Raw genomic sequence first — 19841 nt, forward strand, 5'->3', positions numbered from 1 at the left:
ACCCCAGCCACCACCTGGCCTTTCACCTGGATTGTTGCAGCAGCCGCCTCCCTAGTCTCCCTGCGTCGTCTCCTCTCTTCAGTCCTTGCACTCAGGAACTTCCTGAATCCTCATGTCACACACTCCTATTCAATCAAGTCAAATCAACAAGCATTTCTTCAGTGCCTACTGTGTGCCTGGCACTGTGCTACACTGGGAATACAGAGAAAGGCAAAAACAGTCCTTGTCCTTACAGTGAACTCCAGAGGTGCCTTGTTTCTAGAATCCAGGTGTGGGGAACCTGCAGCCTCGAGGCCACATGTGGCCCTCCAGGTCCTCAAGTGTGGCCCTTTGACTGAATCCCAACTTCACAGAACAAATTCCCTTCATAAAAGGATCTGTTCGGTAAAACTTGGACTTGGCTGCGCCCAAGGACCTAGAAAGCCACAGGTTCCCCCCGCCCAGTTCTAGATTCTAATACTGATTCAGCTGGTTGGCATTTAAAGCCCTTCACAGCCTGGCGCTTTCCTGCCTTTCATCTTCTTATGTTCTGCTCCCTTCTCTGGATTATGCACTGGCCAGCTCCACTGGCCTCTTGGCTGTTGTCCATACGTGACCCTCCATTTCCAATCTCCAAGCTTTTCCATTGGCTGTTCCCCATGTCTGGAATGCCTTCCATCCTCTCTACCTCTCAGAAGCCCTGGCCTCCTTCAAGACTCATTTCGAATCCTGCCTACCACAGGCCTTTCCCTCTCAGGACTGCCTTCAGTCTGCTTTGATTTATCGCATTATTTTTATATCTTCTCTCCGATTAGAATGTGAACTTCTTGAGGGCAGGGGCAGGGTTTTTGCCTTTCTCTCTCCAGGTATTTTCATAGTCCCTGGCACACAGTAGATGCTTAAGAAATGCTTGTTTTCTGACTGTCTGGGCCGCCGAGCCTTTGTGCTGCCTTTCCCACAGCACCGTGCTCTCTCTTCTTCCTGAAATGCCCTCCTCTTAGAATTCTTTCTTTCCTCCAAGACTCCACTGAAGCCTTCCCTTCTACATGAGGCCTTGCCTCCCTCCCTCCCCAGCTGTCACCTAGCACCCTACCTCCCCACATTACCTTATAGCCATTTGCTGTATGGTCTGTATGTATTGAGTAGCGAGTGCCTCCTTCCCCCATAGAGTGTAAGCTCTTTGAAGGCAGGGATTGTTGTATTTTTATCTTTGTATACCTAATACCCAGCATAGTACCTAGGATGTATTAAGCACTTAATAGAAACTTGTGGATTGGTTGAATAAGAATTAAATGCCTACTGTATGCATGGCATGGTGCTTAGCACTGAGGAAAGCCCCTGCCCAGACACTCTGAGGTAGCTGAACCATTGTCTCTGGTGAGGGTGCTTCGATGTAGGGTGTCTGGGGGGCTCAGCAGGAGGAAGGCCTTCCAGGAAAGGCATCATGGAGGAATACAGGGAGGAGGAAGAAGGGATTCTGACCATCGGAGGTGCAGAGCACAGGAAGAGGGCTGGGTCACATGTGACAGTGTCCTGAGACAGGCCAGCTAGGTGGCATATTGGAAAGTGTGTTGTCCTTGGAGTCAGGAAGAGCTGAGTTCAAATCCTGCCTCAGATACTAGCTGTGTCCCTCCTTGATTTCTGTTTGCCTGAGTTTCCTCATCTGTAAAATGAGGAGAATGATAGCACCTACTCCGGGATTATTGTGAGGATCAGAAGAAGCAATGTTTTAAAAGGATGCCAGGAGATGGAAAGGGCCCAGAGAAGCCTGGGAGTAGCCTTGGCCTCCCGAGAGCCCTGAGTCCAGTCGTCCAGGAAATGAGCCTGGAGAGTTTGTGTGAGCCCCAGGAATGAGATGATTACATGACACACGTTGGTGAGGCTTGCAGGCAAGGCCTGTGGGGATGGCTCAGTGCCTGCTCGGTTTGGGGCTTCCTCAGTTTCTCCCCACCACATCTGTCGTCTGCACAGCTGCCCAAGCACCTTTCGGTTTGCTCTTAATTTTTGAGTAAGGTCTCTGTCACTCTCTGGCCTACTCCATTTCCAGACTGGGCTAGGTCAGCCCTCCTTAGGCAGCTGGTGTCTTCTCCCACCTTCTTGGAGGCTCACTGTATTGGTGCCCAAATTAGTGAAGATTCTCTGTAGCCCAGAACTGCCGTGCCTTAGTCTTTTCAAGGAGCAGGGACGTTGTACAGCATGCACTGCCGTGCCTGGTCAAGAGATTTTCCTCGAGTCTGACCATGTTATTTTGGTTGGTTTTCTTTTTCTTTTCTTTTTTTTTTGGAGAGGCAATTGGAGTTAAGTGAATTGCCCAGGGTCACATAGCTAGTGAGTGTCATGTGTCTGAGAGGCTGGATTTGAACTCAGGTCTTCTTGTCTCCAGGGCCAGTGCTGTATCCACTGAGCCATCTAGCTGCCCCACTTTGATTGTTTATCAGTTGAGATTTCTTCATGATTCCATTTGGGGTTTGGTTTGCCATTTCCTTCTCCAGTCCGTTTTACAGATGGGGAAACTGAGGCAAACAGGGTGAAGTGTCTTGCCCAGGGTCACACAGCTAGGACGTGTCTGAGGCCGGGTGTGAAAGCAGAAAGATAAGTCTTCCTGACTCCAGGCCCGGTGCTCTGTGGTGCCCCCTACTACATTTGGTAGTTCCCAATTTCCTTTAGATTTAAGTTTGGCAGGAGAAGGCCTTTCTAATCTGGCCTGGCCTGGCCTTCCTTCACAGGCAGATTCCACCTTGGTTCGTCCACCCACTCACAGTCCAGTTAAACTGGCTTTCTGTTCCTTACATGAGAGCCAGTTCCGCCTCTGTATGTTTGTAATGGCCGTGCCCCATGCCTGGAAAGCCCACCCTCCCCTCTATCCCCAGAATCCGGCTCAAACATCCCGTCCTATGTGAAGTCTTTTCTGATCCCTGACCGCTGGGACCCTTCTCTCTAACCACTTTGTACCTATTTTAGATTTCTCCTCTACCTGCTTGTGTTTTGGCATGTTGTTTCCCAAATATAATCATAATTAGTAACAGTAATAACTGGCATTTCTATAGTGCCTTACAAATATGCATCTTAGTTTTCCTCCCAGTAACCATGGAGGTAGGTACTTTGATCTCTACTTATCATCCTCAGTAGGTTAAAGGACACCCAGCATCAGACAGCTAGGAGGCTTCTGAAGCAGGATTCGCCCTCAGGGTTTCCTGACTGAGGTCTAGGGCTTTATAAAGCTACAGTACAACCTCCCTGCCTCAAGCTAAATGCCAGAGTTGGGCCTTATGCGGGTGTTAGAAAGACAATAGGGGTTTCTCATGGGTGTCATGTCTGGGGAGTGAGTAGCTGCTTGAGCCTGGGCCTGGGCATGGTTATAGGGGGCACTGGGGCAACCACCAGTGAGGCCACCACTAGTGGGACCTCTGGGGTGTTGGGACATGGTTTACTCAGATCTGAGCCGGCCTTTCGATGAAGTATCATATTCTTGTGGAAAGAGAGAATCTGAAGTAGGTGATAATGCCAGCCGACGAAGCCAGAAGCAGTTGGATGGTCGCACCCAAAGAGTAGGGGGTCATGCTTCTGTGTTACAGTGGAGGGCCCCAGAACTCCGTGCTTGGCCCTGGCGTCACGTTTTTATCAATGACTCGGATAAAGTCAGAGTTGCCCTACTCATCCTGTTTGCAGGAGGCACCCAGCTCGAAGGGAAAACTGCCTCGGGGGGTGACAGTCAGGATCCAGAGTCAGTCACTGAACATGGATTTAGGGCCAAATGCTGTGCTGAGGACCGGGGTACAAAGAAGAAGCCCAAGCAGCGCTTTCTCTCTGGAAGCTTATGTTCAAATATATTCTGACAGGTCTGATCACGGGGTTCAATCTCACTGGATGAAGTTCATAAGGATAAGGGGAATTGTGTGCCAGGCACCGTGCTAAGTACTTCACAGATATTACACAGGGGTACAGTGGGTAACACATGAATAGACAGTTTTGAAAAGAAGATCTGGGGGTTTGAGTGAAGTGCAAGCTCGAAGAGAGCAGTGGGATGTGGCCATGTCAGGCAGCTTTGAGAAGGTGCGGTTTACGGACCTAGCGAAGTGACAGCCTCACTGTCCTCCACTCCCCTTAGACCTCCTCTGGGATACTCTGTTTTGTTTTGTGTGCTAGAGTGAGCTGGAGATTGTCCAGAGGAGGGCGTCCAGGGTGCTGAAGAGCCCTTGGGTTTATATTGCAGGAAGGTTATCTGAAAGAACGGGGAAGGCAGCTTCGAAAAGAAGATTCTGGATGGACCTAAGAGCCATCTTAGGAAAAGGGCTGTCTGTCATGTGGAGGCAGGGCCAGCTTGTTTTCTCTTTGGTCTCAGAGGGCAGCCCCTGGAGGAGTGGGGGCAGGGGGAAGGTACACAGAGGCGAATTGAGGTTGGAGGCCACCCAGATTTCCCTTCTTGGACAATGGCCTGCCTCTGCTGCTGGCTGTTCCTCTCTCCTAGGAGGTCTCCAAGGAGAGGCTGAATGGGGATTCCTTTTGTGGCTGTCTTGTTCTGAGGTGCCGTCTAACTCTGGTTCTGTGAGGCTTCCCTGGGGATGTGGAGTCAGACTATTCCACAGTTCCTGCCAGGAATACATAGGAATGCTAGCCTACTAATTGGCAGGTGACTTGACCTAGAACCTGAGCTCCCTGGAGGCAGACGGCATGATGGCTAACAGTTACTTAGCACTTACTGTGTGCTGGCCTTGGTGCTAGGCACCGCTGAAGGACTGGGTGATTGTGATCTCATTGGATTCTCCCTGAACCCTGGGAGGTGGTTCTTCAGTTGGGTTGATGCTCCGTGACTCTGGGGACCATCACAGCCCAGGCCTTTCTGCCCTGCGCTGTCTCCCAAAGTCTTTCCCAGCCCATGTTCCTTGCTTCCATGACACCATCCCTCCATCTCATCCTCTGCTGTCCCCTTCTTTTGCCTTCAATCTTTCCCAACATCAGGATCCGTTCCAATGACTCCTGTCTTCTCATTATGTGGCCAAAGTATTTGAGCTTACCCCAGCAGGTGGGTGCTGTTATTATCCCTGTTTTACAGGTGGGGAAACTGAGTTAGGCATCGGTTGAGTGACTTGTCCAGGGTCACACAGCTAGTGTCTGAGGCTGGAATTGAACTCGGGTCTTCCTACTCCAGGCTTAATGCTCTGTGGCATCTCCTAGCGGGTTCCCTTCTGTCTTCCCAGGTCTCCCTCTGTGCTCCATCAGTGTTTCTGCCATGTTCAGTTGGGCCTCCTCAGTGAGCCAGGAAGCTCATTGCACATTAGAACCACACACTGTCTCTGTAACTTTGTCCTGCCCAGCCTAGGATAGCGTGCCATGTAAGCCCAGGAGAGGAGCTGGGCCTTCCAGGTGAGCAAAGCCCTTCCCTAGCAATGCAGGGCAGCAGTGTTGTGTGCAGCTTGTACTCTGGACAGTTGTCTAGCTCTAGGACATCAGAAGTTTAAGTAACTAAGGTCACACTGCTAGGTGTGACCCCTTTTTAGTTGCTCCACTTCTACACAATGTGACGTTTCAAATGTGGCAGAGTAAGGCTGATCCCTGGAGGAGAAGGTTAATGGGATTAGCAATTATACAATTAATCCAATTGTACAAACATTAAGTGTCTTCTCTGTGCCAGATGCTGGGGATAAAAAGATAAAAATGAAGGAACCCCTGCCCTCTGGGAGCTTACAGTCTACTGGAAGCAGTCAACTGCTTCCAACACATAGTGTGTGTGTTGTGTGTGTGTGTTTGTATGATATGGTTGAACCTTCACTTTGAAGACTGAATGGAGGAGGGGGAAAGACTTGACCCACCCCCAGGCTATTGCAGTAGGCAGGAGATGATAAAGTCTGGACCGTAATGGGGGCAATGTCAAGAGAGAAGGGGGTGAATTTGAGAGATGTGGCAGAGGGGACATTGACAGCCTTGGGGACAGCTTGGACATGGGCTAAGAGAGATAATGGCCAGTCCAGGGTGACTCCTGGGTTGGGAGCCTGAGGGACTGGGAGGAGGGGGATGCCCTCGACTGTAACAGAGAAGGGGGGAGGGGAGGGTTTGGGAGGAGAGATCATGAGATTTATTTGGGACGTGTTGAGTCAAGGTGTCTGCTGGACATACTAGGCAAGATGTCGGAAAGGCAGTTGGTGATGTGAGATTGGTTAGGGCAGGATCCGGAGCTCTGAGAATCATCAGCCGGGAGATAGTCATTAAATCCACAGGGAGCTGATGAGCTCACCCAGTGAGGTCATGTAGAGGGAGAGAAGGGAGCTGCCTGTGGTTTGTGGCCAGGGCCTCCAGACTGGTTTCTCAGTTTCTGGGTTCCTCAGTTTCCCAGCTTCTTGGTTTCTTGGCTTCTCAGTCCAGTAACTTCACCCTTGTCATTATCTATTCAGCTCATGCTCTTCTCTCTGATGCCGCAGCCTTGGCTGGGGACAACGACAACTTATCTGTCAGGAGTGGAGGCTGTGGTTCCCCCTCAAACCACACCGTGATCATTTGGTCCCTTGCTGTTTGCCTGCTTTCCAGCTAGCCCACTTTACTCTAAATCCTCAGGAGGAGACTCATATTAGAGTAATATTAACATAATGAACAGAAAAATGGAACCCTGTTTTCTCCAACTTGGAGCAGTCCCCAGAGGCTTATTCTGACAGCTGAGCCAGTGACCAGGCATTTCCTGTTCATATGTGTGTGTGTGTGTGTGTGTGTGTGTGTGTGTGTGTGTGTGTGTGTGTGTGTTTTAGATGCGGGGGGGGGCAGGAGTAGGGGAGGCCATTCCTAGGTTGCTGCTCAATGCTTTCCTTCCCTTTATCTGGGCTCTGAACACCAGGTAAGCTTCTGCCCAGTGGAGGGCCCTGCAGGTCTCTGTTTGGACTCAGTGACCTGGTTACGAAGACTGGAGGATGCCAGCTCACTGGCTTCATTCAGTGATGGCTTACAAATGAGCCCATCAGAGCATCAGTTGCTGGTGCCTGTGCAGGGTGGCTGCGCCCTGAGCTCTCCCTCTTGGCTTTCTTGCAGACGGCTTCACTTCCAGATGCCTGCACGTTTCCTGGTGGATTACGTGAGTGTTTGGAGCAGACTTCTGTGAGGAGTCCTTCGTCCTCTGCTAGGAACAAAGGTTTGTCGGTCACTTGAGCTTTTGGCTTTCCCCTTTCACTTTCTTCAGAGAAGGTCATAGTATTACCTCGAATTTATACAATGCGTCAAGGTTTGCAGAACACTGCACATGCATTCTCTCATTTGGCCTTCACAACAATTCTGGAAGGTCATCCCCTTTTTACAGATGGGGAAACTGAGGCTCAGATGAAGGGCCTTGCCTAAGGTCATGTAATTGGGAAGTGTTTGAGGTGGGATTTGAACTCAGGTCTTCCTGATTCCAAGTCCAGTGCTATCTAGTGCACCAAATAGTTTCTTCAGAAAATTGTCCTGAGGTCGTAGATGTAGCAAGACAGGTGCATAGCTCTGGGGGTATGCATATGAGTCCGAAAGAGTCCCTGTGTTCAGAAAGCTGGCATTCCATTCTACTAGGGGAGCAGGAGGGAAGGGGGCTGGAAAGGGGGTGGGGAAGCCCCTAGAGACGGGAGGGAAGTGAGCGTGGCTGGCCTGGCTGGCCTCTTGAAATGACAGGCTAGAACCGGCATTCACCTGCAGTTCATCAGTCCAACCCTGCACTTTACAGATGAGAAAACTGAGGCTCAGGAAAGCGTCCCATGGTCCTATAACCAGTGAGCGTCAGGATATGAACCCAAGTCTTCCTGCTTCCAGTTTCTTCACTCTGATCACTGCCCCAAGCTGCCAGGAGAACACTGTAGCCCTGGCAGTATCATCCCTTGAAAATACAGTTGCTACACAGTAAATTTTCAGCGTGAGAAGTGCTTTGTTTTCATTTATTTGGGGCCTGGATTTCTCTGACCTAGTTGGATCATAGCATGATTCCAGGTCTGTTGAGTCCAGCACATATTGGGCCAATCCTTACTTGGAAACCCCATGGTTTTCTGGGCTCAACCCAGTTTGGGAAAAATGGGACTCGGTGGTTTCTACCTGTATCTTGCCGGTTGTTTTTGCTGGTGATATGGATGGGTTTGTTGTTGTTGTTGTTATTGTAAACAATTTTCTGAAAGTGGTGTCTCTGCTCTTTGGACTTTTTGAGTTCTCTGAGGTGTCAGTAAACATGAATGAAAGTCATGGTATCGGCTCACTTGGTCGTTTGGGTCTGTGAGTTTGCCCACAGTTTGGATAATTCCGTGATTCTTTTTTTTGAAATGATGTTTCCAGCTGCTTCGAATTTGGAGCGATTTAATTTTCCACAGTAGAAACTCTGCACTTTATGGCATCTATCAATTTTTTGAAAATTTTAAATGGTATTTCCTAGTTGGCTATTTTATTTCTTCATGAATCTTTCTCTTTCCCTTCCCTCCCCCCTTCTCCTCCCCACTCCCCTTCCATCCTCTCCTCTCCTACCCTTCTCCCCTCCTCCCTTCTCCCCTTCCATCCTCTCCCCTCTTCTCCTCTCCTTCTTTCTTGTCTGATTTTTCTACTTTATTAGTTTTTGCCTTGCTTTGTCTTGTCTTTGAATGTGGCCCTTATCCATCTGAGGACATCACTTGGAATCTCTTGTGTGCCTGCTTTTTCCATCTCTGTAGTTTCTGATATCTTCTCTGACTCAGTTGTTCCACAGTATTTTTGGTAACTTTATTCTGAAAACATGGTAGATCTGTTTATTACCAAGCCCTGATCTCTCATGTTTCATGTCATGTTTAACAATCTTTGCATCAGAGATTTCGAGTTTGTAGGGACCTTAGAGGTGAGGAAGCTGAGGGCCAGAGAGGGGAAGGCAATGGACCATGGTCTTTAGGTAGAAGGAGACAAAGCCAGGATGTTATTACCCTTCACACCCTCTCTAGCCCAGCCAAACGCATTTGCCAGCTTCCCAAGTGAGACTTTCTACTTCTGCTGCCCACTCCCATGGCCAGAATTGGTAGCGTCATAGCTTTAGAGTGGGAAGGGACCTTTGAGATCATTGAATCCAAACCCCTTACTTTGTAGAGGGGGAAACTGAGGCTCAGAATTTAAGTGTCTTAAACCAGTTAGTAAATCTGAGGCAGAATTTGAACCCAGGTCTTTGTGACTCCAAGTCTCCATTTTACCATGCTGCCACCCCCCCCCCCCACCTCTCCGGCTCTCTTCATCCCTGCCCAGATTCCTTCAAAGCACAGTGGGAGGCGGCTGGGGGAGGGGGAGGGGATAGGAGGGGGTGCCTCTTCCATTTGCCTAGTTATTGTAACTCTCTCTCTCTTGAAATTATTTTATATTGTTTTCTTCTCCTTGAATATAAGCCCTGGAAGGCATTGACTGACTAGTTTGTGTCTTTGTATCTCCTGGGCTTAGCATAATGCCTGGCACACGGTAGGCACTCTGTAGGTATTAATTGAATGAAATAGAGTAGAACTTGAGTTGTATTTTTGGTTGTCTTTGTTTTACTCATTTTAAAAATCATGGTTCATTTTTATATTCTTGTGTATAGCTCTTTCTCTTCTGGTGTTTTGTTTTATTTTGGTTTTGAGAGGTAATATGGACCCCAGCTCCCTTCAGTCCCATATTGGACGAGGCGGTTTCTGTGGCCAATCGACAAATACTTATTACACACTTATATAGTGGCAGTGTCTGGAGAGCAAGGAGGGGCTGAGAATCCTTTGGGTGGAGCCCAAGGGGGAACTTTTGACAAGATGGGCAGACAGGAATGGGTGGCTGTCTGCATTGGTCTGAGCTCCATTTGAGCCTCTGAGAGTATGTGCCGGGAATTCATAGGAAAATCCCAAAGACTTGCCCCCCCCCCCCACTGGAAGCTCTTTTTGAAATCTGCTGGGAAGCTGGCTGCCACGAGAGAGTGGCTGAAAATCCCCTTGCTGTGGCTGCGAGTGCCTGTTTCTAGGAGGAACCAGGTTTGGGCCAATTCCTGATTGCCTCCCCTGACCAGCCTGGCATCAGAGGCTGTTCTTGAAGTGGGAAAGCCTGGTCCCTGGTTCCCCTTTGGTGCCCTGCTTGGACTTGGACCTGTCCATGGATAGGGTGGGCAGGCTGGACAGGCTACATAGTAGGTCCTTTTGGAGCATGTGCCAGGGGCCTTGGGGCCGAAAGTAAAGGACCTAGCGGCAGACACCCAAATGAGTGAGTTTAAATCAGATCGATTGTAAATTGCTTTCCATTCTGTGTCAGCTTTTTTCAGTAGTTCTGCAGAAAGAAGGCTAAGTCCTTTTCTTATTCTGCCTCATAAATTGTGGTTTTTTGGGGGAAACTTAGTGGTGAGGTTGTGCCTCGTGAAGATTCTTTAAAAATCATTTTGCTGACGTTGGGGTTTTCTTTTTTTTTTTTGTAAACATGAAACAAAAGCCTTTAGTCGTACAATCTTCAGGAATGTCTGCTCATAAGTGAATGAGGTATTTTATCTAGGACATGTTCCCCCCAAAGGATAATGAGCTGTTGGTCTTTCTGGAGCACTTCCTGTACTTGGAGATGAGAGTGTGGGGCAGTGCAGCCTTGGAAAGATATCTGGGTGGGCTGCTGGACAAGCACCTCTCCTGCCTTCATGCCCCTCCCCCTCCCCCCAGCCTCTCCCCCTCCACACCTCTCTGCCGTTCTCTGTGGAATGGAGACCAACCGAAGGCCAGCAGGGATCCTGATTGGACATGATCTCACCTGGGTGTCCCGGGAGAGCCCACGATCAGGAGCAGGGACTCCTCTTCACTAGGAATCAACTCCAGGATCTGGCTTATCTGAAGCCTGGCCCAGGTTGCTCTGAGAAGCTTAGGGTGTGTGCTAACGATGAAATCCATGTGCTCATGTTCATTCTCCCTTGAAATGAAGCCAGAGATTCTTCCTGACGTCCGTATGAGGTCAGGAGACAAAAAACAGTGTTCAGCTTCAGCCTTAATTTGAGGCAGCCAGGAAGCGCAGTGGGTGGAATGTTGGGCTTGGAGGTAGGAGGACCTGAGTTTGTATCCTCCCTCAGACATTGGCCAGCTAGCCGCGTGACCCTCCCTAGTCCAACTGTTTCATCTCAGCCCATTTCCTCATTGGCCAGTGCTTGTGGCATCTGCATCCCAGGGTTGTTGTGAGAGCTTTAGGCCCCTAGAAGGAGCACCCTCTTGTCAGCTGTCATCATCATCGTTGTCATTAGCAGTAGGAGCTGTCAGCGTAGATCTCCAGTGGAGGGAGTCAAGATTTTGGAGAATTGGCCCCACTGTGTATAATGCAGCCTTTCCGTGACTGTGGGAATGGTTTTCGTCCAAAGTCAGGTCTGCTTCAGGTGTGGGCCTCTGCTTCCCAATCGCCCTAACAAGCTGGCGTGTGATCTTTCAGATGTGGAAAGCGTCAGCGGGACATTCTATATCTGTCAGCAAGGAGGATGAGGGTGCCGATGACTGGGAAACTGACCCCGATTTTGTGGTAGGACTTCCCAGCTTATTCATTTTCTTATTTTTCCTTAAATTTATGTGTTCCCAATTTTTTTAGAAAATGTGTATGTGTGTGTTGTGTGTGTGTGTGTGTGTATATATATATATATGTATATATATGTACATATATTGTTTGTCTCTCTGTCTCTCTATATATACATACACACACACACATATATACATATATATATATATATAATGAAAAGGCTGCTGAGATTTCACCTCCTCTTGTTTATTTCTTTGCAGAATGACGTCAGTGAGAAGGAGCAAAGATGGGGAGCCAAGACAGTGAAGGGGTCCGGGCACCAGGAGCACATCAAGTAAGGGGAGGGGGGCTCTCTGCTTCTGTCCTGAGCATGCTGAGGAAAGGGAGCCAGCCAAAGAAGCCAGGCCCCAGCAGTCTCAGGCTTATGCTTCAGTGGCCTGGCTTAATCATTAATCCCCTGCGTGCCGCACAAACTATGCCCCAGAAACCGGTGTCGGTATAGAGCTGCCCCCGGTGAGCCCTGCTGTGTGGCTGTGTGTCTAGGGCGTTCCTTTGTTAAGCCCCCATTTCTTTCCTCTGCTTGGCCTTCCCCAGGAGGAAGTAAATGCCTAAGAGATGGCTTTGTCCCAAGGACCCAGTGGGACCTTCGCACTTTGTGTGCTGCCAGATGGCCAGGTTCCTCGGCCGAGCCCCCCTCAGTGGGTGGAGCCCAGGCCTTGGCCCCATGTGCCTGGATGGAACTCTGAAGGTCAGCAAAGAGACTCACATGTGCCACTGTTTGTCATTCAGCTGCTGAGGAAGTCAAGAAACGAGGTCCTTAATAAAAGCCAAACACTTCAATTCTAAACCTGTTTGTGTGAAACATCCAAAGCCTAAATTCTCAGTTTTTCCAAGAGTAAGGACCCTGTTAGATTAGATTAGATAAAGCATTGATTAAATACCTACTGTGTTCCTGGCATGCAAATACAAGTAGAAAGAAAACTGGCCCTGCCTGCCCTCAAGGAGTTTCCATTCTAATGGGGAAGAGTCCAGAGGAAGGGGTTGGGGTTGGGGGAAGGTCCTGAGAGTCAGGAGCTGCAGTGCCTAGGCCGGTGTCGGCACTTCCTCATAGGGAGGTTCCTTACCCCCAGATGAAGGATGCAGCCCACCCTCTCGGTCTCCTGGCTCACAGGGTTCCCATATCTCCAGCTTCCACGAGGCCCCATCTTATGCTTTGCAGTCAGCTATTAAAGTTTGTACCTATCTCAAATATCTCAAAGTTCCAGTGACACTGATGGAAAGTAGGTCCACCTCTTGTAGGGTCCTTAGCACAGTGCCCAACACATAGTAGGTACTTCTTGACTTGACTTGATTTCTAGCTTGGGGAAACAGAGAAGGTTTTGTTTATAATAGATCATATTTTATTTGTGAAAACTTGGGGGAGGGGATGATTTTCCTTTCTGCTTCCATTTCAGGGATTGAACACATGAGGCTGAGCATAGTGCCTGGCACACAGTAGGCACTTTAAATTAATGTAGATTGTATTGGATTGGTTAGTTCAGTCAAAGAGTGCGCCCACCATCTGAGGTCTCCCTGGCTCTAGCATATTCTGCACTGTCTGGTTTATGACGTGGGTTTTCTGTGAATGATGGGAATCCACAGGGTTACTGGACAATGGCCAATGGGTTCCATAGACTTCCTCATTCTTCTTTCTTCCCCTTAGCCACAAGTCTGCAGGTACATTGCTATAACCCAGAGTCATGCATGTGAACAAACAGAGAAATCTTTTGTCCCCTAGATGGGAAAGAGGTGTCAGCTTTTGGGTCCGTGTATTTTTCTCTCCATGGTCTCATTTTCCCTACAAGAGGTGGACCTACTTTCCATCAGTGTCACTGGAACTTTGAGATATTTGAGATAGGTACAAACTTTAATAGCTGACTGCAGAGCATAAGATGAGGCCTCGTGGAAGCTGGAGATATGGGAACCCTGTGAGCCAGGAGACCGAGAGGGTGGGCTGCATCCTTCATCTGGGGGTAAGGAAGAACTGGGAGAAATGTTTTGCTCTGTTCCAGAGGTATGTGACTTTTCCTTCTTTTATTTCAGCATACACAAGCTGAGAGAGAATGTTTTTCAAGAACATCAGACCCTCAAGGAGAAGGAACTTGAGACAGGACCCAAAGCATCCCATGGCTATGGAGGAAAATTTGGTGTCGAGCAGGACAGAATGGATAAAGTAAGTTGAAAGGTGCCCAGTCCAGCCAATGCTCTATGTAAAATGGCAGTGTTTGAATAGTGAGTGGCTCCCGTTGCCTCTACCCGAGCAGCTGAAAACTCTGGATGAGAATGATGCGAATAGATGAAAGGTCAACTTAGAAACTTGTCAATCTTGGCTCTCCAGCATTGGAATTTGATTGTAGGTCTCTTTTTTTATTTACCTCAAGTGACATAGAAATCCATGTTGTGGCCAATCCTGGTCATGGTGGAGGCAGACTAGGATCTTTGACGTGGTCTACAACAGGGGTTCTTAACCCTTGTGGTGTCCTGGACCTTCTTGTCAGGCCATAGGTGAATCCTGTTGACCCCTTCTCAGGTATGGATCCAAATATGTCCAATGAAATACACAAGATTACAAAGGAGATGAGGGAAGGGATGAGGGTCTGGTGCTAACTCTGTGCATGGGTCAGGGCTTCAGCTGGGGTTGGCAGAAGTAGCCAGGCTTGCCTGCCCTGGCCACCAGCCTGAAATACACAAAGTCAAAGTCCAGACCACCATGTCGATGGGACACTTGCCAGATTCGGCCCAAAGCCCAGCAAAGTTTCTTCAAATCTTGAGTAAACTTAAAAGACTGAAGGTGTAGCCTGCTATAGGTTGCATCTGTACTGAGAAGCTGAGGTTGAAATAACTCTTTTTAAAAGCTTGTGGGCAGGTCCTTATTCAAGTGATCATTTCTAGCTTTTAGCAAAAGCTAAGGGAAGTCTTTGACTTAGCCACGTCAGCTCCCTTCTGTTTCTTTTGACAGTCCTTTGCCTCCTTCCTCCCAACTCATTTTAGACCCTGTGGGGGTTTGTCCTTGAGGGGCAGGTGTGGGAAACAACAGGCTTGTTATTCTGCTCGTGGGGTCATTCTCTGCATTGTTGACAGACCTTAGAGTTGACTGGTTTCTGGGCCTTCTTGGACACTCCGTCTTGATGTCTGCCTGTCTTCCTGCCCTGGATGGAGGCTAAAGGATCAGGTGGTGAACTGGCTCTTCTGGAAGTTGACTTCTTTTTTTTCCTTGTGTATAGGTTGGCTTAGACATTTGACTTGGGCAACGGGATGACATTGTGGTCATGGTGGGGGGGGGGCAGCGTCATACCTGGCTAATAGTCTATGGAAACTGGTGGTTCCAAATGAAGATGTCCATCCCAAATTAGTCATGAAACTGAGAACTGGCACAAAAGCCACCAACAGACAAGAGAGAATGACCTTTGTCATTTATCTCTCTGCCTCAAGGAGCTTTGTGGGAGCAAAGTCAAGGGAAGTGGTAAGAAGGAGGTTCCTGGGCTGTTCTCCCTTGTGGATAGAGGGGGGAAGGAAGGGCCGGCCCCATCTTGATGAGCTGGGTTTGGGGTCTCACCAGTGCGAGAACTGTTTCCCACCATGTACAAGGCTCAAATGCCTTGGAATCAAGTAGAGCTGGGGGAGGTTTAGTGTGGAGTCGGAGGCTCAACTCCGGTTGGAGACAGCATCATAGGAAAAGAACTGAAGACCTGCCTGCTGCTGAACTCCATCATCGGCTCCAGTGATCCATGTTCGGGGCAGCCACTGTTTCCACTGTCTACACAAACCTGACAAGAGAACTTTGGCTCCTTTCAGTGCTGTGTTCAGGCTTGAGTGAGAGGAGTGGCCAGGGGAGCATTGAGGGGCCCCAAAACTCAGCCAGACGATGTTCATTAGTGAGCAAGCTGTGGCCAGGGTGGGGATTGTGGTCTTATTTATGGTGCCCTTTGGGGACCTTTTGTCCTTAATCACTAGCGTAAGGGTGGCCATGACCCACAATGGAAGCCACGAGGGCCCTTGGTGAGGCTATGGCTCAGAGGGTTTCTTGTATTGGACACAAAGTGCCCGCTGCTGGGGGTGGGGTGCAGAGTGGCTGGATTCTCCAGGTCTTTCCCTGCCACTACTGGTTATTAGGGCTGTTTGGATAGGATGGATTTAGGAATTACTTTTTTACATTTATAACCCAGCCAGACTGGGTCGCTATGATGTGCAGGGAGGGCGAGGTCAGTTTTTGTCTCTCTCTTTCCCTTTCTCTGGTTCCCCTTGCCCCAGAGCAGAGAGGGCAGGTCTGGGGCCAATAACTGATATTTGTAGAGTATGTGAACCCACTTTGCAAAAACTTCTGCAGATGGGACACACCCTTTAATGTGAATAATTAAAAAGAAAATTAAAAGCCTGTCCTGTCCTGACTAGTTCCCTCCCCCCCCTCTGCTCTAAATGCTTCTGCCCCAAGAAATGAAGACTGGAAGGACCCAGGAGTCAGGAAGGCTCCTTGCTGACATCACAGCAGGATCTGGGGGAGGAGCTGGGGGGAAATGGGCAATGGGGAAGCCAAGGCAGGTCTGGCTCACTGGGATGGTTTTCTCCCTTTCTTGAAATGTTTTGTTGATGCTCAAAAAAACCCCGAAAACAAAAGAAAAAGAAAACTATCCTAGCGTCACTGTCACTGCCGGTGACTATCCCCTTCCCTGTGCCCCAAGTCAAACCCACTGAGAAGCACAGCAGTTAAGCCAAACCCCCACACAGTGGCTGTGTCCGACAGATCTCTTCCTGAATGCTTTAAATGACAGTAGGACGTACACGGGCTGGATGAAGTCCAAGCTGACAGGAAATGGGGTGCACCTGGCGAGTATTAGTTTCCTGCATCTCTGCTTTGGCAAGGAGGGCGCTGGTATGGAGCCCATCACAGTTTGGCTGCTACGCTCTTTATAGCTCAAGAGCTGGCAAGGACCTTAGAATTCACCTGGTCCGATCCCTTCGTTTTACAGAGAGGGAAACTGAGCCTCGGAAAGGTCATGTCACTGTAGCCCAGGGCCATGTGCGCTCAGGGCACCCACAGCAGGGCAAAGCCAAGACTGGGTCCTACTGCTGCATCAGATGACTGGGGAGTCCTGGGTCATCCAATGTTTCTAAGGCAGTAGCAGCGGCTTTGGAAGCTCACTGTGGTGCCTGGGGTCTTTGCTCACTTGAGGGAGTTCATACCTAGTCAAACTGCAGAGCAGAGTGAGTTCTGCTCCACATGCCTGCCTTTGGTACTTAGGAAGCCATGAGCAAGGGGCTCAAGAATGACCTGGGGGAGGAAAGGAAGTGTCTGGTAGGAATGGGGAGAATTGAAACTGGGCTTAAGTTCCAGCCACCAGCCCTTTGTAAGTGTCGAGAAAATGTTCAGAACTCGGCACTCATTCTACCAAGGTTTATGATATAAGCAAGAGTATGATGTAATATTAGTATGAAAATCTTCCTGTGTAAAATAGTGGACAAGCCCCTGGACATTGTCAGTAACGTTTGTAAGGCACTTTAAGGCTTAAAAGTTGACATCACCACACCGTTGTGACATAAGTATTACAAATGAGGAAACTGAGGCATGAAGAGGTTGTACCTTCCCCGAGTCCCATGGCTATGATGCCAGAGCTGGGATCTGATCCATGTCTACTCACATCACAGCCAACCCTCTCGTTGGGGCCAGGTGGCCTCAGAATTCTGCCCTCTCGTCTGTCTTTTGTTGCAGGTGAGTAGTATTAAGACCAACTCCCCAACTAATGGGAGACTCCAGGCATCACCAGGGTTGTTGCCAGTAGAGAAACTCAAGTTCTGAATTGACATGTTTTGGGATTTTCTTGTCTTTGAGAGTGTGCCTTATGACATATTCACGTCCATAATGTATGTGACCAAAATGCAAATCAAACCTCTGAGTTTGTGTGAGCATTTCCATTAGAAAAGCCTCCGCTCATTAAATGGCAGAGAGAGGCAGCCTGGGGTCGTGCAGACATGGACGACGTGAGAGTCAGGAAGCCTCTGAGCATCCTGGCTGTGTGCCCCGCAGTGACTCCCTTCCAATGCTCCAGACCATGTCCAATAGTCACAGAGATGGCGCTGCCCCGCCTTGGGAGAGGAGCTTCCTCCCCAGCAATTACCACGGCAACTTTAATCACTGTGGTCTGGACGAAAACAAAAACCCCAACGCTGGCATCCCGTCCGCAGGAAGGCTTGCTGGTGACGGCTTATTCTGTGCTCCTGACGCTGGTCTCAGTGTGGCTGGGGGGGCCAAGCTTTTAGGCAGTGAAAATGACCACAGTTTCCATGTTCGGTGAACGTTAAACAGCCAGACCATCAGATTGCCTGAGAAAGCAGTGTGCCTCTGCTGTGAATCCTTTTGGAACAAAAATGAAGCGCCCCCCCCCCACCACCCTGCTTTTTTCCTAGGCCAAGAGCTTCCTGTTGTTTTCTTATGCCTCCAGTGATAAAGTAATAGAAGGTCTGCTCATCAGCTATGTAACTCGCTTTTTGAAAACTCTCTTTCAGTCTGCCGTTGGCCATGAATACCAGTCCAAGCTTTCCAAACACTGCTCTCAAGTTGATTCCGTGAGAGGCTTTGGTGGCAAATTTGGGGTCCAGCTGGATCGAGTTGATCAGGTAAGTGATGGATCTGACCCTTCCTTCTGTGGCCAAGGATGTTATGGGGCTCAGGCAACTTGTGTCCCTAGGGGCTGGTGTTTTGCTGAGCGGGCTTGGACTAGAAACTCCTGACCCAGAAGCTGGGGGAAATATTTTAGAAAGACTATATTTCTGCCCAGGATTTGTGTGATCTTTCAGCAGCTAGGTGGTGCAGTGTATACAGCACTGGGCCTGGAATCAGAAAGGCCTGATTTCAAATCCAGCCTCAGACACTTCCTAGCTCTTATGACCCTGGACAAGTCACTTCACCCTGTTTGCCTCAGTTTCCTCATCTGTAAAATAAGCTGGAGAAGGAAATGGCAGACCACCCCATTTATCTTTCTCAGAAAACCCCCAGTGGGGTCACAGAGAGTCAGACATGACTGAAACTGAACAACCACCACAATCACAGAATCACAGATTTCAATGAGGGAAGGACCTTAGAGGTCCTAGAGCCCACCCTCCCTCCCACTCCCTGCCTCCACCACCCTTTGACAACGGAGGAAGCAGCAGCCCAGAGAATTATTGCCTTGCCCAGGGTCCCATCGCTGGTAAGGGATGAGCTGGCATTTGAACCCAGACCCTCTGACTGCAGGTTCAATGCTCTTGATTTTGAATATTTTGGAACATCTTGTAAGATTGCCAAATTGAATTTGCTGGAAGCATGGTGCTCAGGAGAAGGCATGCTACTTCCTTGATCACAAACTCTGCCATTTCTGGCTAATCAAAATTGATGTCACTCCCCTCCCCCTCTGCCTCACAACTGCCAGTTTACTCTTTGTCCTCAGTGATCTCCAGTCCCTTGACCCCTCAGTTCAGGGCCATCCCCCTGCACTAGCCACCCTCTCCTTTGGTGCCTGGCGCATAGTAGGCTCTTCATAAATGCTGATTGATTGATCTCTACCCCTTGGTGAGCCAGTTCAATACTACACTATCTTCTTCTCTGGAGTCCCTAGCCCCTTATCAGAGATCTTGCTCTGCCCCTTCCAAGCTTCAGCCTTGGAAGCATTTACTAGCATCTGTTACCTTTGCTCCTGTACCTGTGCTGCTCAGCTGTTGGAGAAAACCATGAAGCCATATTGACTGGATATGTCACACTGGGCTCTCACTGCAGCAAGGCAATCCTTTTATATATACCTCCCTAGCAGACTCAATATCCCACTCTCCGCTGTGGTTTTTCCAAACCTTTTCATCCCTTCTCAAACCTGTAGCTCCCCCTCCTCCACCCACCCTCTCAGCTGAGAACCTTGCCTCATTTTCCTGAGAAAATTGAGAGCACCAGTTGAGAGCTCCATCTTCCCTTCCCCTCCTTACCTCCCTTCACCCAGATGCCCTCTGCCACTCTCTTCTCCTTCATCCCTGCCTCACTAACGAGTAGCCCTGCTCCTTGCCGAGGCAAAGTCCTCTACATGCAAAAGTGATCCTATCCCATTACCTGTGACAGAGTGCCTCCCCTCTTACTTATATTCAGTAGCTCACTGGCTACTGACTGATTCCCTCCAGATCACAAACATACTAATGTATCCCCCATTTACAAAACGCTGTCATGTGAACATTCATCCCCATTGGTTTTGTACCTTACTTCTCCTCTCTTTGATGACCAAACTCTTTGAGAAGGTTGTCTGTGACAGGTGGCTCCACTTCCTCTCCTCACCTTCTTAACTCTCAACCACCTGGCTTCCAAGCTTAGTGTTCAACTGAAAGTGCTCTCTCCAAAGTTCCCACTGATCTGTCTCCTACTCACCAGACTGAAT

General features: G+C 49.1%; 1 protein-coding gene across 1 annotated transcript in view; it reads left to right on the forward strand.

Moving 5' to 3' along the window:
- CTTN (cortactin) overlaps positions 1–19841 on the forward strand; it is a 43849-nt gene that overhangs the window by 2386 nt on the left and 21622 nt on the right. The window contains 4 exon segments of the mRNA XM_078148738.1: positions 11335–11421; positions 11676–11749; positions 13498–13627; positions 17956–18066. Coding sequence (XP_078004864.1) covers positions 11335–11421; positions 11676–11749; positions 13498–13627; positions 17956–18066 — 402 coding nt within the window.

The sequence above is a fragment of the Phascolarctos cinereus genome, unplaced genomic scaffold, assembly GCF_003287225.1.
Source record: "Phascolarctos cinereus isolate Bilbo 61053 unplaced genomic scaffold, phaCin_HiC Scaffold_9;HRSCAF=440, whole genome shotgun sequence".
Taxonomy (NCBI): domain Eukaryota; kingdom Metazoa; phylum Chordata; class Mammalia; order Diprotodontia; family Phascolarctidae; genus Phascolarctos; species Phascolarctos cinereus.